Here is a 20,247-nt window from a genome sequence, read left to right as displayed (position 1 = left end):
AATATTAAACACAGCATAACAGCAATGTTAAGTTTCATATTTTTACTAACAGTGGCGCGTTGTTCAGTAAAAAATACTTAAACAAAACAAGTGTTGGTTAAGGAAAGAAGTGCGCTTCACTGGTGTGACCGCAGCTGCGCGCAAATACCATTTAAATTAAAATATACTGACAGAGTGACATATTTGTTCGATATATATCGATTCACCATATCGATATATGTATATATATCTTTATTTCCAGCTCTACCGAAAATCATTCGAAAAATTTGTACGGTAATGAGTGGGCACGTCCGGATTTTTGAGCGATTTCGTGAATGTTTGGTCGCCACTCGAGTGTAAAGATATTTGTACAAATCAAATGAAATCGCGAGTGCAAATTTTGTAAATACCTAAAAAGAAAAGGTGCGCAAAAAATGGAAAAATAATGCAACGAAAATAAACACAGCAAAACAACGGGCCGAAAGATACGAAAAGAAGAAGCAGGCGAAGCAAAAGAGAAAAAGACACATAAAGAAGCCGCCAAGCGGCATGAGTGGGAAAGAGAGGGCAGAGGAGACAGAGAGCGAATAGTGTGGTTGTAGTGGTGGGCGGTCGTGTTTTTTTTCGTTGAAAAATCACAGAATTTTAGGGGAAATATACAAAAACAGAAGAAAACAAAGTGTTTAAAGGCAACTTTTGATGCATTTGATTTAAATATAGAAATAAATTGTAAATAATCGTATATAAAAAAAAATAAAACACCCACACACAGAAGTTGCGCTCTTGTCTCTTCTTTTTTTAGTGTCATTCTCTCTGCGTAAACGTTTTGTTTATTACCCCCGCTCTTCTATTTCCTTTCTTTGATTTTAGCCGCGCGCGCATACGATAAATTGTTGTTAATTTTACAGTGTGTAATGTTTAATTAATACCCTGTCTCTCTATCTTTATCTCTTTTGTTTTGAAATTTAATTGATAACACCTCGGAAATAGTGTCTAGCAAATAAATAATCTCAATAACGCATGTGTGCATTTTAACAGCATTTTTCTAGTGTCTAACCAGTTTGAAAAGTTCGAAAAAAAATATATATATATATAAATATATATATAAGTATATGTGCTGTCGCCAGTTCTAATCGTTAAATCAATAAACAAAACTGGAAGTCATTAGCTGAAATCACAAGAACCAGGAACGACAGAAAAAAATCAACTGGAAAAATGAAACCTAAGCAGAAGATTTCCGTAGAGCCGCTTTTGCTCATCGCCCTGCTCCTCGGAATTTTAGTGGCCGCCACCCACGCTCAAGATCAGGTAAGACCGCTGAGAAAGTTATATATCTTAAAACCCAATTCGTTGGAAAAACTGGGATTTTATTTGAATATTTTTCAAAAACAGTCGGTTAATTTTTATCAGCAGTTTGTTATAAGAATCATGGGACACAGACAACATATAATAATAAATTTTTTTTATTGTAAAAAAAACATAACTTAGAATAACCACAATATTTTAAATACATACGTACGGTTTACAGAATCATGTTAATTTATTGCCAAGTCTGATACATTTTAAGTACAACACTCATTAGCAAAAATCTTTGCCATAATTTTGTAGATGAACAAACATGTTTAGAAATTGGCAACTAAGAGTAACTTCAACTGAGTTGCAAAAGCATCCAATTGACCCTTTCATGAGGCATAATTGTTCAGTCACTTCTCCTTTTAATTTTCCAATTTAATGGAGGCAGATTCAATCTGCCTTTACCCAATATTCCCACCTTGAGGGCTTTTCCTACACTTAAGTTGTTTTTGCGGTTTGTGGTTGTCCATGTTGCTGTTGCACTTATTATGCAAAATTCGGCAACCGAGAGGCCAAAGATTACAGAGAGATATGTTGGATATGTTGGGCAGCCATGAAATCTCCAAGGCATTGCACTGGATGCAATTTGTGGCTGCAGATAATGAAGAGGAGAGGAGGCCTTCATGTCTCGACGAGTAGGCTGGCTCCAGCCGGCTCTGTTGCTCCTTCTGTTCTTGTAGAAAAGACATTAAAAACGTCTGCATTGCGAACGCATAAATATGGCAGCAAACTAAACGCACACACACCAGCACTGTGAAATAGACGAGCCTGCTGCGGTCTGGTCAAATAAGGCTGCAAATCTGAAATTGGTCATCGGGTCCAACTCGGATCGATGTTGTCAGTCGTTATCCATTAGCGATGAGAGATGAGTGCCGCCAGAGAAACAGATACAATACGTTCATATAGAGAGAATGCGGTTCGGAGCTATAGAGATGATTCAATTTCCGACGAATTCCTTTCCTTTACACATGCTTTCGTTAATCACCTGCCGAATGAGTTCATTTAGTGCTTGAAAATTGTTTACAGACAAATCAGAAAATCACCTCTTCAGACTACTTTAAAAGAAATTACCACTTTAAAGAAAATTGTTTTCGGAATCAATTCTAAATCATATAACTGTCAATCGTTGCGAGCCATAAATTTATATATAATAAAAAATATCGTATTTAGTCATAAGATTCGCACCTCTTTCTGGATTTGATCTGAGGACTACAAAACCTTCATTTTAATAATGATAATATTTATCAGAGATAACACCCACTACTTTAAAGTCATTTATAAAGACTAAAACTTGATTATCAAGCTAGAGTTAGCTATTAAACCTTAATCAATAAGTTGTTCCAAGATTTACATTATCTAGTTTTCCTTAACAGTACCATTATTTAAGGTCAATTTAGTAAATGAGAAATGATTGCCAATGTTGCAGACTTAAAATTATCGGTTATCATAGCTTTACGCACTGAAAGTTACAATTAAGGTTGAAAAAAACAATATGTTTTTTTTTTTAATTTCTTTAGACAGCTTACAGTTGCATTTTCAGAAGCTCATCACTGTTAACGCGTCTGTTTTTGGGTCTGGGTTCTGGGCCAGTTTTTGATACAACTTCTGCTTCTGTCAGGATGATCTTTGCCATCGATGGTGGCCAACAAAAGCATCCGGCTGTTGCCAATTTCGATGACTATGTTTGCCTCTTTCTCTGTTTATTTGTTTGTTTGTTTGTTTGTTCGTTCGTTTCTGGTATTTTGTTTGCTTTTATTGGTGTGTGACTTATTGGCCCGAAAAATTTCTACACACACTACAGCTCTCACACATAAATAGTGCGATGGCCTTTTGCCCCTTCACAATGCCCCCCCAAACACCCAGTAATCTTGTTTTTGCCATTCCGTCCATCTTGTGTCCTGTTTTTGGTGTTTGTCACTTGTTTTTGCCAAAATTGGAATTCGTGGTTATCCCCCCCTTTGGCTCCTTCGTAACTTCATCTCTTCTCCTGACGCCAAAAACATTTTGAGAACGTGCTCGGAAAATTGATGAGTTGCACGGAAGGAGATGGATATAGATTGAGCGAAAGAGAGGGTTTAATGTTTGTGACAGTTGCAAGTGCCACACTATTCGTTTTACATTTTCTCCCTAGGTCATTTACAAATTATTCCCATTACTAGCATTAATTTTTCATATAACATTTTAGATTGCTGTAGTACTTTTTAGTTTGAGGTTTGCAACGTGACATGATCTTTTAGAAACTTGACTCTGCAGTCGTATTGGTGTTCTAAGTTGCTTAAGTACGGTTTACTCACTCTTGAAAAAAAAATCTTTCATTTTCAAAACAAAATTCAAAATATTTGCCATTCTTGCCTTGATGTATAAAGTTCTTATAATAAATGAAATTCCAAGAACTTTAATTGTATACAATTTTTTCTAATGAAGCAATGATTGAGATTCGCTGGTAAAAGGTGTCAAACCCTATATGCCACGCCTCCTTTAATATTCCTGCACATTTTCCACCCCCTACATCTCTTCCTTCTTTCTTCTCTCTCCCTCTTGTTTGCTCGCCTGCTGGTTGTGTTTATTTTCCTGAATTTCTTGGAACATCGATTCACTTCCAGACGGCGACAGACAGCGATAAGGTACATACATATAAGGTTCCGATATTGGTTTTTCCTTTCGATCGATTCTTTGGTTTTAGCTACCTAAACAATATTCTATTCCTTGAATTGGGAATCATATTCCAATTTATGGCTACTGCTAATGGCAAGGAAATTTGAATAAAATGGTTTGATGTTTTTATTGGTTTAAGTTGCAGATTCAAACAATGCAAAAGAAAAAAAAACACGTACAATTCAGATAAACTATTCGTGCAATTGCATTTCCTTATGGGGTAATTAATTAAAATTACATTTTGCACTTTGTTTTCTTCAACCATTCTCATTCTTTTAAGCCAATCCCATTGACAATATTTTTTCTATTAATTAGGTTTCCATACACATTTCAGGTTTCGTCTCCTCCGCTTATTCATTTCATTCAATCTCTCTTTATAGCCTTACCCATATGCTCATTATCTCCTCCTCTCACTTCCCCTTATTTCCGCCATATGCGGCTTACATTGTTTTCAATTATTTTTCACGTGTGTCTCTTTTCATTTGCCTTTGCATCAGTATTAATATATTATGTTCTTATTGCTGTTGTTATGCACTTGCTCTCTCTGCTTCTTTCTCTCCCCCTCCTCCACCATTTTTGCCTTTTGTCTGGTCGCACCTTCTATGAATTTTACTTACACAAAAAAAAAAATAACTGAAGTCGATGTCTTATTACCCTAGACGAAAATTGACTTAATAGCTGTCAAGGAAAAGCATGGCACACTTGATATTATAGAACGCGTTATATCTTTTTAAAGATTAAATACTTTAAATTTAATAAACATGCATTTTGTACATGTTATGAAACTTCTGGATATTTTTCTGAAAAAGAAATTAACCGAAAAATATTTTTTACTGTACAGTTCTTAAATGGTGACTCGGTGAAAATGTTAAATGTTATCATAAAATGTGTGCGATTTTCAATATATTTTTTAATGTCACTCAATTACACACACAAACGCAGGGATGCACATATGTATGCGACAGATTAATTGCGGTAATCTAAGTTCAATTGAAAATCCCCACAAGTAATCTGCGTCATTTGCTAATTAAGCCAGTGCAAACAAGATCAAGAGAAAGAGAGGTTGAAAAAATAGACTGAAAGAGCGGGCGGAGGGCAAACTTCGCTAAACACGTGTAATTTGGCTGAAAGTTATATACATATGTATGTACATATAAAAAATTTTTATAAATTAATGCATATTTCCATTTGCACCTGACAAAAAGTACAATACAATTAAAATAATCGCTTACCGCTAATAAATCATATACCAAAACATTTTCTACATAATTGAGTGTAAGAGCAAGAACAGAGAAAAACCAAAGAGAGTCACCAAATGAGACAAGCAGAAAGAGAGAAAAAGAGAGGGCATTGTAAATTGTAAATGAAGCGAACGAAGCGAAGAAGAAGCAGAAACCAGCATTAAAAAATGTTTGTGCGCTGGCGGCGTGTTAATGCATGTGTGTGTTTGTGTGTAGGAGCAGACAACTTTGGAGAAAAAGAAGAGGCAGAGTTCGAAACTCCGGCAGAGATGTTGGCTGTACACTGGGCAACAAAAGTGGGGGATTTTTGGGTGTTAGAGGTCTTATCTTATCTCGGGATATTATGAGTAATTGTCTGGGGAATTCGGTTAAACGTCAACTGTTGTCAAACCTTCATCAGATTGTAAACATTTCAGCAGTTGTAATTCTGTTAACATGTATTAAGAAAACGGGAAGATCTTTTCTTGAACAAGATATGTTAATGTATTAAGTTGTTATTTTCAATGGAAGCTTTTTAAAAATGGAAGCTAAAACAAATAAAATTTTTTTTCTTTACATTCCAAGTTTAAGAAGTTTATGTTTGTAGCTATTAAAGGAAAAGGTGGTTCTATTTTTTTTCCGATAATTGTTCTTGATTGTAGTTTATGTAGGCATATGGGTTTAAGACAGATTAAGGAGGGTGACTGATGGGTCCTTAGTTACAAGTATTATTCGATGGGACTTTTACCCCGAAACGGACACCCTGTAGGACAGTGTTTCGGGTGGGACTCTCGCGACCTCGTCTTGAGTCTTTTGGGCTGGGTCTTTAGTCTCTGTGTCTCGGTTTCCGTCTCTTTGGGCCCGTATAATTTCTAGATTTCAGTTTCTGCTCAGGCGGCTTGTGCATTTGCGTGTATGTGTGCCTGCTGAGGTAAACAGCGCTAACACACAAACACTGTCTCATAAATAAATACGTATGTACATACATACATGCATAGGCCGGCAGCGTCGCGACCCAAAGACAGACAAACAAAAACAACAACCGCCCCCTGTTTGCGGGAGAAAGAGGGGGCGATTGAGAGACAGAAAGAGACGGGTAGAGTAAGGCAATGTCAATAAACATGCGTTGTTGCCGCTTTTCATTGTTATTGTTGTTGTTGTTTCATATGTTCGACTTGGTCTTGTTTCATTTTGCGGTTTACTGACGGACATGTTGTGTTTGTGTTTGCGATGAATTCTTCTTCCATCTACTCCCACTCTTTGCCCAACTCTTCCTCTTTGTCTCCTCCCCATCCCACACACCTCTTCCGCTGTAATGTGCATTTGTGTGCGCTTTTTTTTATTGGATTTACAATTTTGTTTTCATTTTTATTGGCCTCTTCGTGTGTCCCACTGTCGCTGATTTAGTTGCTCTGCCTCTTCCTTGTTGCCCTCCTGTCTTTTGTACTGTTACTTAAAGGTATTACGATTTTGGGTTCAATTACCCAATCTTTATACCAAAAAAACATTAATATTTAAATAGTGCACGTAATTAATTCACAGGTAGCAAAACACAGTCTTGTATAAACCAACGTCGATACTATGTACATTAGATAATAAATAACCATTAAATAAGTTCGCTATGAATCATTAGAATTAAACTTTTTGTTTTTTATGAACATAAAACACAGAATAATTTTCATTATAATACAATTTTTTACAATCCTTACTGATGTTTTTTTTTAGGAATAAGTATTAATCTCGGTATTAAACAAATTAGTGGTCAAATTCCAGCCAGGAGTTCAAAATCTATTCTGTTTGAAAATTGTGTTTGTGTGAATCGACTGGCAAGGGTATTTTCAGATGTGATTTCTAAAGATAGATTTCTGTTTTTTTTCTGATAGGGTCATGTGGCGCGCTCTTCGTTCTGATAATTCGCAGTTGATTTGTTTACCCCGTTTTCGTTTATTTGACGCTCCACCCCCTACGGAATTTTTCAGATTTTAATTGCGAAAAATAACATGGGAGACGTGCCAATCTCGATTGCGCCTACTCCCGTACTTTATCCCCACTTCTTCTTTCCCCCGGTTTTTTGCCATTTCATTTTTCATTGACGCAAATCGCGCGCAAAATATTCTGTTGATTTCTTTAGCATCCTCTCGGATTCTCCTTTTTTCCCTCCACTATGTTTTTGTATATGGCGCGTATTTCCTGTCTGGTTTTTTGCTGTTGTTATTGTGACATTTCACTGTTGCGTTGTTCAGTTTCTTTTTGGCTTTGCGTTTTTGTGTTTGTTTGCATATCATTAACACGGAAAAGCCGGCCAGAAAAGTGCTTGAAAAAGAGTTAAGCGCCCCCGCGAAAAAGTCAAATGACAACTGAGCCAAGTTAGTAGCCGCCCCGGCTCCTTCCCTTTCTTCTCTTTCGCCTCTTCACAACTTCTCCTCTGCTCTCCTCTCTTCCGCTGCTTTATCACCCTGTTCGCCCACGCGCCTTGCATACTTTCATAATTATGCGTTTTGCGTTGGGCTTTTCCGCTTTTGTTGTTGTTCGTTTGATGTTGTCGATGAGTTTTCAATAGGTTTGTACACATTCCTGACGACTTTTTGTTACTAGTTCCCTTTCGAAAATAAAACTCTCACCTTTCCCGTATTTTATTCCCTTACCATATAATTAAGCTTATACGAAACTCTTTCACACAATTTCGGTTGGAATTTTTATTTACATCAGTACAAATTCCAACCGGGTATCGATGGAGGAGATCTCTTTCACTGCAATTTAATTTTTATAATAATAAATATAAAAAATAACATTTTCTAAGGATTTTTAAAATTCACATGTTGATTCCTTGAATTCAAAAAAAAAAAAAGAAAATTTTTAGATTACATTTTTAAAGGTATTTCTACAAACTCCTATTTTTTTATGTCTTCTAAACTTAAAATACGATACCTGGGAAATGTGATTTTCTGTTCGTTTTGAGTCGTCGATGATCATAGGGTATCCAGGTGTTCCAATATACATAGTTTTTCTTTTCAGTTCGGATGTTTGTGGAACAATTTTACAGCATTATTGTGTGTTTTGGAAAGCCCACGCATTTGCCCACAAAAACCGACGCAAATTCTTGCACACACACCGCAGCACCATAAACGAGCCATGGAGGAAAGGAAAAGCGGTCCAAACAAACACAAATACCGATTTGTTTATACACCCTGGTCATGGAAATATTTCACGAATATTAATAATTTTTCAAGTGAACTTTATACAAAATTCCACACTTAAAGCTTTAGTCAGTTCCTTTGGAATATTTCAAAAATGTCTAGCTAGTTTTTGAAAAATTATTTCGCACTAGCAGCTATAAGTTTAATGATCTTATATTGGGCATCATCTCCTTTCGCTGTAAATCTGTTATTTCCAATTTGATAAGAAAATTATATTATTACGATTTGTTCTTTGTTCGCCAGAATCAATACGACTCTTGGTAATCCCAATGAGAGCGCCTACGATAATCCCCGAGCTAAGGTCACTTTTATTAGTACTCGCCTAGAGATTAGCGCAAATATTTTTCTTGCCAAATTAATATAAGATTTATTTAATTAAAATGAGATCATTGCTATTTGTACGACAGAATCAATAAATCTGAACTCGACCCCGTTTCGAAATCGGAGAAAAAAACAAAGAAAAAATATGTATGATCCTTCTACCAACGAAGATTTTTCTTTTTTATTGGGGTAATTCGATTGTTTTATACTGCTTTTGTGATGTTGTTATTGACTTGTATAACCATACTTTAAAGATATAGATATAGATACCCTTGCAATGTCTTAGAATAAATTTAAGTGAAGGCTCCAATATAATATTTACATATAGTGACAGATTTTAAACACAATTAATGATTCATCACTGAAAAATACGTATGAAAAAAGTTTTTTATTCCCTTAATGAGGGTTTGAACTTATGATAATATAAAATTTAAGACCAATATGATTTATTACCCACATATGTATAATACCCAACCATTGCTGACGCTATAACTTTGTATTACTTCCTGCTGATAAGATTTGTGTTTGTTCGCTGTTTTTTGGCTTCGGGCCTGGCTTCATTTAAATTCTGGGGGATTCCAGTCAAAAAGAGCCCCCTAAAGTTTTGTCATAGTCTCTACTGATACTAGAGCTGGACCTGCCAGCACACACAGAACATTGAAAGCCAAAACTCATTAAACCCCGATAAATCTGGAAAGTTGCAGTTGAAGTTGCGGTAAAAGATTGCAGCTTCCCCAAAAACGTTGAGAAAAAGCCCCTGAACTTCAATCTCTGCCAGCTGCTGTGTTGCTGCTGTGTTGCTGCTGTGTTGCCTGCTCTTTGATTTTTGGCTTTTGCAGTTTATTGACACGACTCAAGTTTCAAGTGTTGAGATGTTGCGAACCGCAGCTATTTAGCAGCGATAGCCGGCAAATGATTCGCCTTTCGAGTCATTGAACAGAAACAGAAAAACACAGCTATAATAACAAGCTTTAAAGGGAGGGAAAAGTTTCTACATATTTAAAAAAACGATTTTTTGTAATCTACAAAGTTTTGAGCTCTTTGTCTAGATTTCAAAAAAACTTTTAATCGATTTTGTAATGAATGCCATTTTTGGAGTAAATATCTTTGGAGTACATATTCCTGATATATTAAGTAAAATAATATTCAAATGTAATAGAAGTCTATTTTAATTAGTATGTGAAAACTATATTGTAAGCTAATTGAAACGGTCAATGTGAGAACATTTTTTTTAAATTAAATGAAATGCATTTTAATAATAATCTATAAATATGTCATAATTCATTTGCAAACCAATTACAATGTGAATAACCATAAAACTAAATTAATCATTCATTTGCCAAGTTATTTTTATAGAACAATATTTTTAACACAGATTGCCTTACTCTATATATTTTTTTAATAGCAAAAATTTGTTACTGCCAGCACTATAAATTTAAATAATGTTTCATTAATATTATAAAATAATATACACTTAGTTTAGTTTTGGCCCAACCCCACTAATTTAGCACCGATTTTCTAAATATTTTATGACACTGTTTCTGTGGCACTAAAATGCTAGAAAATCTGTTGAAAAACTACATGCATAATTCATGACTTTGACTTTTGGCCGCTGGTTTTGTTGGCAAATTTTAGTTGTGTTGTTTTTGCCCTCGACATTGACGCTTTAATTGTTATCAGCGTATGGGCAACGAAAATATCAGCAGTGTACGGGCCATTAAATTATGCTTATTTGTCATATTTTAATTTAAGTATAATCGCATTGGTTTAGCCTGCCTTCTCTGTCTCTTCCGTTTTGGTTCTCTTTATTCACGTGTCACGTATATTGCAAATGTTGGCATTTAGGTCTCGTCTCTCCAATTGCTGCTGACTCACAAAAACCGATCGTAGATGGGAAATCGACAATGTCTCTGGCATTGATTGCACATCCAGTGCCCAGCGATAGATCAGTGAGTTGTGCATGGAAAAATATGACTAATCCGTTGAGAACTCAGCAAATCGATTGTTGATTTACTTGGAACTCGGAAATGCTGCTGAGATTGCAAAGATTTTCTATGCTTGCAAGATTCTTAGGTTGTGCAAAAAATTAGCAAAAAGATTCGAAAATTCTTAGATTTTATAAAACTAAGTAGTGGGTCGATACAAAAAAAAATGTATTTTTAAATGAAAGATATTTATAAATACTAAATAACGGAAATTTCTATAATCATTATTCATTCTATATCATTTAACCTTGAACTTTATACGTAAACATAAAGATTAAAGTGAAATTCTGTTTTTTAGATGATGAGCATTTTTAAATCACTCGAACGACGATGATTAGTATTTTAAGTACTTTTTCTTCGAAATCATTGTTGTCTTTTATTTGCTTTTCTTTCAGCTTCTGTTGTTTTGGTTTGGATTGACTATAAATAGCTTTTAGGTAGTATTCTGGAAATAAGCAAAATTAAAATTCTTTTTAATAATGTAGAATTTTTTGTACTGTTTGGTATTGACTTGCTCGATCAACTTTTGTACCCTCATTATTTACAATGGCTGGCGCCAACCGCTTAAAGCGAATTTACATTTTTATTTACGCCTCAAATGAGAGCAAGATTTTGTGTTTTCTTATTTTTTCTTGCTGGAGTTTCCTCGCTTTGGATTTTTTCGCTGGCTGCTTGGCCAAAAAGAGTTGTTGGTAGTAAGTGGGTGGCGAATGGTTGGATGGGTGGGTGGTAAGGTGGAGTCGCTGGAGTTTGGTATTTTGCTTTGGCTTTGCCACACGATGAGTTGCGTGGATCGCGTTAGCTTCCTATACCGTATTCCCCTACTTTTCATCTTCCTACACGGAGAGAAAAAACAAGTATAAAAAACTCCGAACATGAACGAATATTTAATTGAAAAATTAAATAAGTTTACGATATTATATAAAATCAACGTAATGTATTATTTTAACTTTGGAATTTAAAAAAGAAGACCAATGATTTTAACAACTTAAAGCTTCTGTTGTTATCTGTTTTCATTCGGCAAAAATTGTTTGAATACTTAAAGAAAAAATAAGAAATAACTAGAGTTTCTTTTGAAAATTTCGCATTTCAACCAAAAATGTAACTTTTTGCTATGTGTATTGGTCCCTTTGGAAAGCCTGCGGCGTTTTTTTTTCTGCCTTCTCAACCCGCCTGCTGTTTCATATGCAAATACTCGTAATATTTTTCAAATGTTGTTTGCTTTTGCCCTGGCTCCCACAATTTTCTCATTCTTTTTCCTTTTTTTTCTGCTGAGCACCCTGCTAGGGCTGCCTTTTCACATTTTTCAATTTTCCACGTTCGCTTTGTTGTCGCTGCTGATAGTCGGTGTGTGTATATCCCTATATAGCGTGTATTTGCAGTGTTGCTAACATTTTCATTACTTCTTTTTATTTTTTTTTTTTGCATATTTTTTTTCTCTTCAACAACCAACAATTCTCACTTTGCAGCAGCTGTGCGGCAGGCCAAACCAAAAGGAAGTTGTCCAATGCTGGCCAAGAGAGGAGCAAAATGTTTGCATTTCAAATTACCCATGGGCCAATGACTGTTGACTGATTTTTTTTTTTTTTACCTTTTGTTGCTACTTGACTTCCGTTGGGGCTGAAAAAAAAAGGAAGAACCATCAGCAGTTTTCCATTTGACGCACTTGAACTTAAATTGATTTGAGATTTCTCAAAATTAATCAACTAACTGTACGGGAAAACTCACACAGACATGTTGCTTGCCGCAAATAAATTACTCTGTTGCCTTGTTTTTATCTCTGGCTTAGAACACCCTTACGGAGAGTGTTTTAGCTAATACAATCTTAGCTTAACTCGACAACTTTAAGTATACTTTGTTAAGCCCTAATCCTATGATTTATGACTGCGATGGAACTTGCCTTATTTAAAAGCATGTACTAAATTCTGAATTTGCCAAAATGTAGTTACATTTTAAATCTTTACACAGCAAAATGCGATTATTTATATTATTTTATGTAACTATTTTTTTTAAGTATAAATATAGATTTAATTGATTGTTGCTGGGTAGATCAGGAGGTATGGATCATTGTGGTTAACAAACGTTTACAGATAATAGGTTTGGAACAGCTTGCTGTTATGTGATTTAAGTATTAATTAAATAAGTTATTTTAACATGATTTTGGGAAGTTGTTTTCAAATTGAATTTCAAATAATTTAGTTTTAAAGAGTATTTTTTTCCAGCTTCGGTCAAGACCACTATAATTTATGCAAATTTTTCATCAGCCCTCTCTCTCGTTTTTTTTTTTATCTGGGGTTTACGGAAGTTCCAGGACCGCAAAGTACGCAAACATAAACCAAAAGTATGTGTATGTGTGGGTGTGTAAGAGAGTGAGAAAAACATATACAGAGAGAGAGAGACAGATGTACTCACATTTGTTATGCACTTTGAAAGGAAAGAACATTCCGTGTTGTTTTTATTTTGGTGCCTGAATAAATTTAAATTCGTAATTAGTTGGAGAGTAAATGGGGATTTAAGGTTTTTTCTCGTGTCGTTTCGTTTTTCACCGAGCAGGCTAAACATGTAATAAATCTACATTTTGTATACTTAGATCCGGGTGTGATCTAAATCTGCCGGAATGAGCTACGAAAACAATGAACAGGGTGGTCAGGTATTAGTGGGAGATGCAAATGGTGAAATGGGGTACCTGCAATCAATCAGGCTGCCCAAGTGGCCCAGATATCCGAATTTAGTGGCTGAAATAACAATTGAAAGGCTGATTGGAAATCGGGATTTGCTTTATATTCACTTTGCTGACAGCTGGAGAGGGAGATTTGAGGGCTATCAAATTCAAAGAAAATTTTAAATGTTTGTCTCGGATGTAAGTTAAAATTCTTTCAGTGGTCATAAATTGATTTAGTCTTTCTAAATGGACATTTTGATAAAAGTGTTTATTTTATCGTTGCGTTATTAATAGTCAATTTATTGCACTGAAAGTCAATATATTGATTGATTGCTGATTTATTTTTATGCCTCCTTAATGGGGGAATAGAAATATATAATAAAATTTAGTTTATGACACATTAAAAGGCTGCATTAGCTAAAAGCTCGAACATAACTCATTTCTCAAAAATCATGTTTTGACAAAAATGCCATACACAATAACTCATAATGTTATGCATAAATATAAATTGCAAATTTAAATTTCATTAAAACGGACGACTATATCATAAGCTCCCATGAAAACAATCGGAATATTAAAAAAGTAAACTTTAGCTTCTCTAGCTTAGAATTTTTGGTTGAATTTTAACTTAATTCAAATCAAAAAACAGTATCATATAGCTGAAAAGCTATATAATGCTTTGATTGCATGAAATCCGAGGTCTATAAGTTTTCCATTTCACTTATAAACAAAATAGCTTAAAAGTTTATTAATTGAGTTTTAATCAAACATTCCGTTTGAAGTTATGTGATGATTGCCATTATCCAAATTCCATGGGCGAGGCAATCGGATTTTCGATTAAAGACATTAGATAGAAAGCAGGGGATCAATTACATTTTTTTAGACTAAGTAAACTGCGAATTTCGATAAGCTCCATTTTGGGTGTGGGGTTCCATTCCTCTGGCTTCTCGAAGGTTCGATTTCGCTTTGTGTTGGGGTTCTCGTGGGCTTTGAGAAGGGTTTAATGACCAAAGGGGCCATGTTTCATGTTCTCTTCTTTACATTTTTTTCTTTTTGCTTTCTGGACACTGGAATGTGTGTCTGTGTGCATTTTTAATCATGTGCTTGCCTACTTAGGTTTATTTGCCAACGGCAATAACCCACCGGCAACAAAAGTGGCGACAATGTTGTGGGGCAGTCCCAATTGGGAAATGGAGCTATGTGCCACGTACTTGGCTTGCTAATTCCTTATGTGCACGAACATTTCTTCTTGTTTTTATTCCATCTCGATTGGCATGCACAGTAGCACACACAGGAAGTACAGTGAAAGCTCGTTGGAATGGGTCATAATAGTCTATTTTCGTATTTCAATGCCAATTGTTTGATAGACTATAAATCGATTTTCGTTGGAATCGTTTCAATTAAATGCAATTCATATGGGTGCCGAATGTTAAGGGTGTTGAGGGGATAGAAGGGTTGTAGAATTACTGAACAACATTTTTACATATTCATTTCACAGTCATACGTGACAGTGCATTTCACTGCTGTAAGGCTTATAAAAGAAACGGACTTATTACGAACATCTTTCGTTATAAACCCATACAAAAAAACATATTGATTTTAGGAAAATGGATTTGTTCTTTATTCTGTGTATTTTTAATGCGGCTTAAAACCATAGTTTCTGTTTTAATTAAAAAAAAAAAAAAAAAGTTATCAGTGGTCAACTGTTTTAATTTAAACACAGGCTATAATTAATATAATGGAAACATGTTTTAAAAGTATATACAATGTTAGAACAGATTCAGCAAACTTCAAGTTTTAGTTATGAAACATAGTGTAAGTTCCCAACTCCATAAATCTATATAAAATGTTTGCATGTCCTGTATGTTTTTCCTCGTTCATCTGTTCCGCTCTTACCCTCTTCGGAGCCTTTTTTTGTTTGTTCGTTTGAATGAATGTATTTCACTTTTAGCACGTTTTGTGCCATTTTTCCCGTTTGGCCGAGTTACATATTTACTTTAAGTTTGTCCATAGCTGGAAATTCCAATTTTCTAAAATGTCACTGCATAGTTTCAGGCGTGGATGGTTTATACCACATACGTTTGCAAACGTGAATAAATGTGTGTCATCTCCTCTTACCAAAATGGTAAATATTCATTTGTTCATTCCCAATGTTTTTTAACAAACTGATCGAAATGTTTAACCCTCGTCACCCTTAAAGTTTTAATACCTTTGTCTTTTATCGGCAACGCATTTTCACTATGCTCTCAAAGTAAATCGCAAGTTTTCCTTTGAGCGAAAAGTTCAAAGGGATTTCCGCGTGCCTTTTGAGGTGCAGTTTTCTGTAAAGGAAAAGCGTTAAGCTGGAGCCCTCAGATGGATCAAATTATGGAAGCAAAATGAGTGCAAAAAGATGTAAATGGAGGCGGACTGATTGGGGGATTGAGAGACTGCCCACATGCCAGAAGTCGGAACAAAATGAAAGTCCGAAAAGGCAAAACGGGCTGAGAGGAAGACGTCAAGGGAGAAGGATAGTTAATTCCGCTGCTTATCAGCTGGGAGTCCTGTTGAACCAACTTTGCATTGAGAGAGTGTCGCTGGCAGAAGTTGAAGTGAAAATCTCCTCCAGATAAGACATCTATGGATACCCTGGAAAAAATGAGTACGATTTAAGTAATATTCTTGCTATCAATATAAACACACACACACCACATTTTTAACACGTAACAAGTTTATACGTTTTTGTTAGTATCATTAACCTAAGGTAGTATGGATAGTATTACTTTAAATCGGTAACGTTAAAAGTATCAGTTAAATTAGGTATTTTTTTTATTTAGGTATAAGAAATTTATTTAATTCGATAGTGAATAATTATTGATGATAGATAATTGGGTAAAAATACAAATTTGTTGACCAATTCTATCATAATTATTTAACTGTATAGCCTAACTAAATTGAAGCACAGTTTTAAACCTGTTGAGTTGGTTGGTATAGCCCCAAATCTTTAGCTACACCCAACTAAAATATGAAAGTTTAGTTTAATAAGTGTGTACAGAAAAAAAATACTGAAAGTATTTATTCAATACTAAATAACGTTACCCCAATACTTTGTAGTTTCATTTCTATACCGAAGAGTTTAAACTGTAGTCTAAGGACTTATTTTTAAAACACACGTATAATCTTATTTACAAATTTTTCAAACCCAATAGTTTAAAATTCTTGTAAAAACATTTTAAATTCTATGACATTTTTTTTTTGTGTGTAGGGTAGAAAATCCCTGGCCTTCCTCATTCGCAGACCTATGGATGCTGGCCATGTCTGCTTATCCTGGCCTGATCCGCCCTCGTCTGGTGTTTTCTGGTATGGCTTGGTCTCTCTGCTCTTGGCGCACTGCCGCTGACATCATTGTCTTGCTATGCGAGTGGCGCTCGGGCTCATTTGGCGCTCCTCTACGCTCGCTGGCTGCTGTTGAATGCACCCATCTCCATCACCGACTCCAACTGCGGCTCGCAATTCGCAACCACAAACACCTCCCATCTGCCCTTTTTGACAAGAATGCACAGAAAACCACATTTTTGAAAAGTAATTTGCTGGAAAATCAAATTTAAAACATTAATGCATTTTTCAAAATATCAACCGCAATTATATTATTATTGTTGCATTTTAGTTATTGTATTCATGATTATCCACCTATTTGTTTAACAGTATTTAAACTTGAAATTTAGTAAGTTTTATACAAAAATTAAATTTTAAATACAGTTTTCTCTCTGTGCACCTGTATGCCATGTGCTTTGCCTCTGAATGTTCCCATTTCTGCACTTTTACTCCTGCTTCTTTGCCTACCTTTTTTTTTTTTCTTTCGTTCTATGGGCCCTTTTTTTATTTTTTGTTGCGACAGCTTTTGTGCTTGCGTTTAATTGAAGATTTTTTGACAGCAAACGTCGTTGGCATAGAAAGTCATGAGAACGAGAGGACCACAAAAAAACGAAGGAGGTGTAGTAGGAGAGGGGGGTGGCGTTAGAAGATGTAGGACGAAGAGTTCGTAGAACTTTTGCACACAAATGGCAGCGATAACACAGCACCGGCTGACTGACTGCGGGCAGCCTGGCAACCCTGCACCCAGGAATCTGCTGCATGACGACCCATTTCACTATCGACAGCCGAGTCTTTGTTTCAACTTTATTACGTTGCTGTTTGGCGGTGCAATCAAAATGTCCCCTGAAAGTGGTGAAAAGCAAAACTTTAAGAGCTCCCTTGAATAGTGGAAAGTATGCATGCGATTGGTTAGAAAGTTTTAGGGGTAAATGAACAAACTTTTGACTATTAAATATGAATAATGGAAGGACTGAATTGTTGATATTTTGATTAAAAATTTGACACTTCTTTGAAATCAAAAGTCAAACCGTTTCCTGATAATCCTGATTATATTTTATTTACAATAGTATAGTATAGTATAACCAATAGTATAGGTTTAGTATTCGATTTATAGTTTGCAAAGGTTTTAAAGAGGTTTTCTAAAAGAGTTATAATCAGTAAAAATTTATCTATATATCCGTTAATTCCCTTTAAAGCAAGTCAAATTACATGTTAATGCTGTCTCACTTTCAAATATACACACGCTTTGCGAGTTTCCTTCGCCATTTGTCTTTTGGAGCTGTGGATTCCGATTGCACATTTCAATTTTCACGGTTTGGGAAAGCGCATGGGACATGGTACCGAGGAATGAAGGGAAAATTACAAGAATCCATTTACAATTTGGCACGTGCATGAGAGAGGAGGACACAAAGGGGAGTGCCACATATCAGGTGCAAATGGCGACAGATACCTTTGGTTTTTCCGATTCGAAACTTTTCCACTAATGTGCATTTGGCCAAGTGCATTTTCCAACAATTTATTACTTTATTCAACATTGTTGCTAGTGATTCGCTTTTGCAAATCACATTTGGTTGCTACCCATTTATTTCATATTCATGGTCATTCGATAGGAGGCAATACGTTCATGAATATTGATAAAGCAAATTGCTTTTGTTTATGTTTGCATTTTCCCTTAATTAAAAACTGCCAAGTTTGAATAAACCCAGTAAATACAACAAGAAAAAAATGTGGCTAAATTTTTGCTGAAATATTAAACAGCTTATGCATTCGTTTTTAATTACTGCTCAGGAGGTGGGGCAAAAAAACAAAAAAAAAAAAAAAATTGGATAATGGATAAGGTGTGACCTCGTGGGGAAAATGCGAGCTTAGCATGTCAAATCGAGGCTTTTCCGAGGGTTTTTCCACGCCAATCGATTGTCAAGCAGCTGACTCGCGTTTAACTTTTGTTGTATACCCGATGATTCAATTACGGTTTCTTGCGCCCCGGAAAACCCGTGGCAAATCACACAAATAAACAAGCAGTTGTTGTAAGGGAAAATCAATGATTCGCGGTATTTCGCAGGTATTTCATGAGGAAAACAGTGCCCATATTAAATTGTGGAATAATAAACCAAAATACCAATGCAGAATTGACCTAGTTCGCGGTTTATGTTCAACATGAATTGTTTGAATTCGTTTTTGATTAGTTTGGAATTTTGCCACGGAACCCCCCTCCCAATTTTAGTTTTGTAAACCAAGTGGTTTTGATTTTTTCCACAGCTCTTTGAAGATGTTTGTTCCAATTTAAGTTTTGTTTACTTTGCCAAACTGGGTAAATTTCCTTTGGATTTTGTAGAAGACAATGTTCTTGTTTGGTTTTGATTAATCTTTTATGATAATGCGAGTGCTCGACTCGTTGCAATATTTTCAAAGATGTATTTACATGTATTGATTAACTCCCCTAGGATGGTAATATGTATGAAAAAATAATTCTATTTTTTCCCCAATTGTTTTTTCACTTTTTGTTCAATATTTACCTACGTTTTTGTGCATTTTGCAAATCGGAGCCACACGACCAACAATGCAATGGACAAAATCAACGCAAATATGCATGTTTTCCAATCCAGGCTGTTGCTTTTATTGCAGTGTTAATACCGTAGGGGGATGCATTTTATGCCATATTTGGTTGCATCTGCATATGCTGCATACTTTTCAGATTTCAGCAAATAGAAAGCAAAGAAAAAATGGATAAAAGTTAAAATAAATATTTGCTGTATTTTACGTTTTTGGTTTTGATTTTCGCTCTATACTCTATTTTGTTTGTTTGATTAAGTGCTGCGTTAGTCTCTTTTGCTCAACATTTATTTCGCAATTTAATTGCACGCCCAATTAATCGCCAATAATTTACAGCAGCTGCTCAGTGGGAATTATTTATTTGCTTTTCGACTGATTCCTGTGTTTATGTTCATTTCACCCAATTTCGTGCCTTAAAATATAATTGTCTGTTCTATGTTTTTTGCGTGATGTAAACAAATTCAAACATTTTAATTGTCTAGGTATTTTAAATGTAAGGGAAGGGAAACGGCAACAAGTTTGTCAGAGCAGTACAAATTATTCTGCAGATGCCAAAGAAATGTACATAGTTCTGTCGGCTCATTCTGTTTTTCCTTCCATCTTTGCATCCCTATCTCGTCGGTAATAAAAAAAAAACAATCCCAGACTGACTTGTGGCATATGCTAATGAGAGCTATGGGCCACACTCTGGCCTGTTCCCGCCCACTAATGCAATTGTATGGGCATGTGGGGAAATAAAAAAATATGCACTAAGGAGTACACTTAAACAAAAAATTAGCTGCAAAAACAACAAATTTATTATCCTTAAAAAAAATATATATAAAAGGAAATTATCGTTTTGGTTAAATCTTTTCCAGCTAAATAAAAAATGGATTTTTACAATTATATATTTTTATAACTTAAATTATTTTAAAAACCAAAGGAATTGAACAAAAAACTTTTAACTTATTTAATAATTTATTTGATTT

General features: G+C 35.1%; 1 protein-coding gene across 7 annotated transcripts in view; it reads left to right on the top strand.

The window, feature by feature from the left end:
• The first annotated feature begins 256 nt into the window (after window positions 1-256).
• The window catches only part of LOC108145202 (syndecan), a 97,281-nt gene continuing 77,290 nt past the window's right edge, over window positions 257-20,247 (top strand). For 3 of the 7 annotated variants that reach the window (XM_041707736.1, XM_041707733.1, XM_041707731.1), the window contains exons 1-2: window positions 257-402; window positions 1,018-1,287. In XM_041707736.1, coding sequence (XP_041563670.1) covers window positions 1,195-1,287 — 93 coding nt within the window. In that variant the 5' untranslated portion in view covers window positions 257-402; window positions 1,018-1,194. Of the gene's footprint in view, window positions 403-1,009; window positions 1,288-20,247 lie in introns of those variants that run through there. The other 4 variants (XM_041707737.1, XM_041707735.1, XM_041707734.1 and 1 more) reach the window with 2 other exon arrangements.

Source organism: Drosophila elegans, unplaced genomic scaffold (assembly GCF_018152505.1).
Source record: "Drosophila elegans isolate 14027-0461.03 unplaced genomic scaffold, ASM1815250v1 contig_183, whole genome shotgun sequence".
In the NCBI taxonomy this organism is placed as follows: Eukaryota; Metazoa; Arthropoda; class Insecta; order Diptera; family Drosophilidae; genus Drosophila; species Drosophila elegans.
This window is presented reverse-complemented; position numbering and strand designations above follow the sequence as displayed.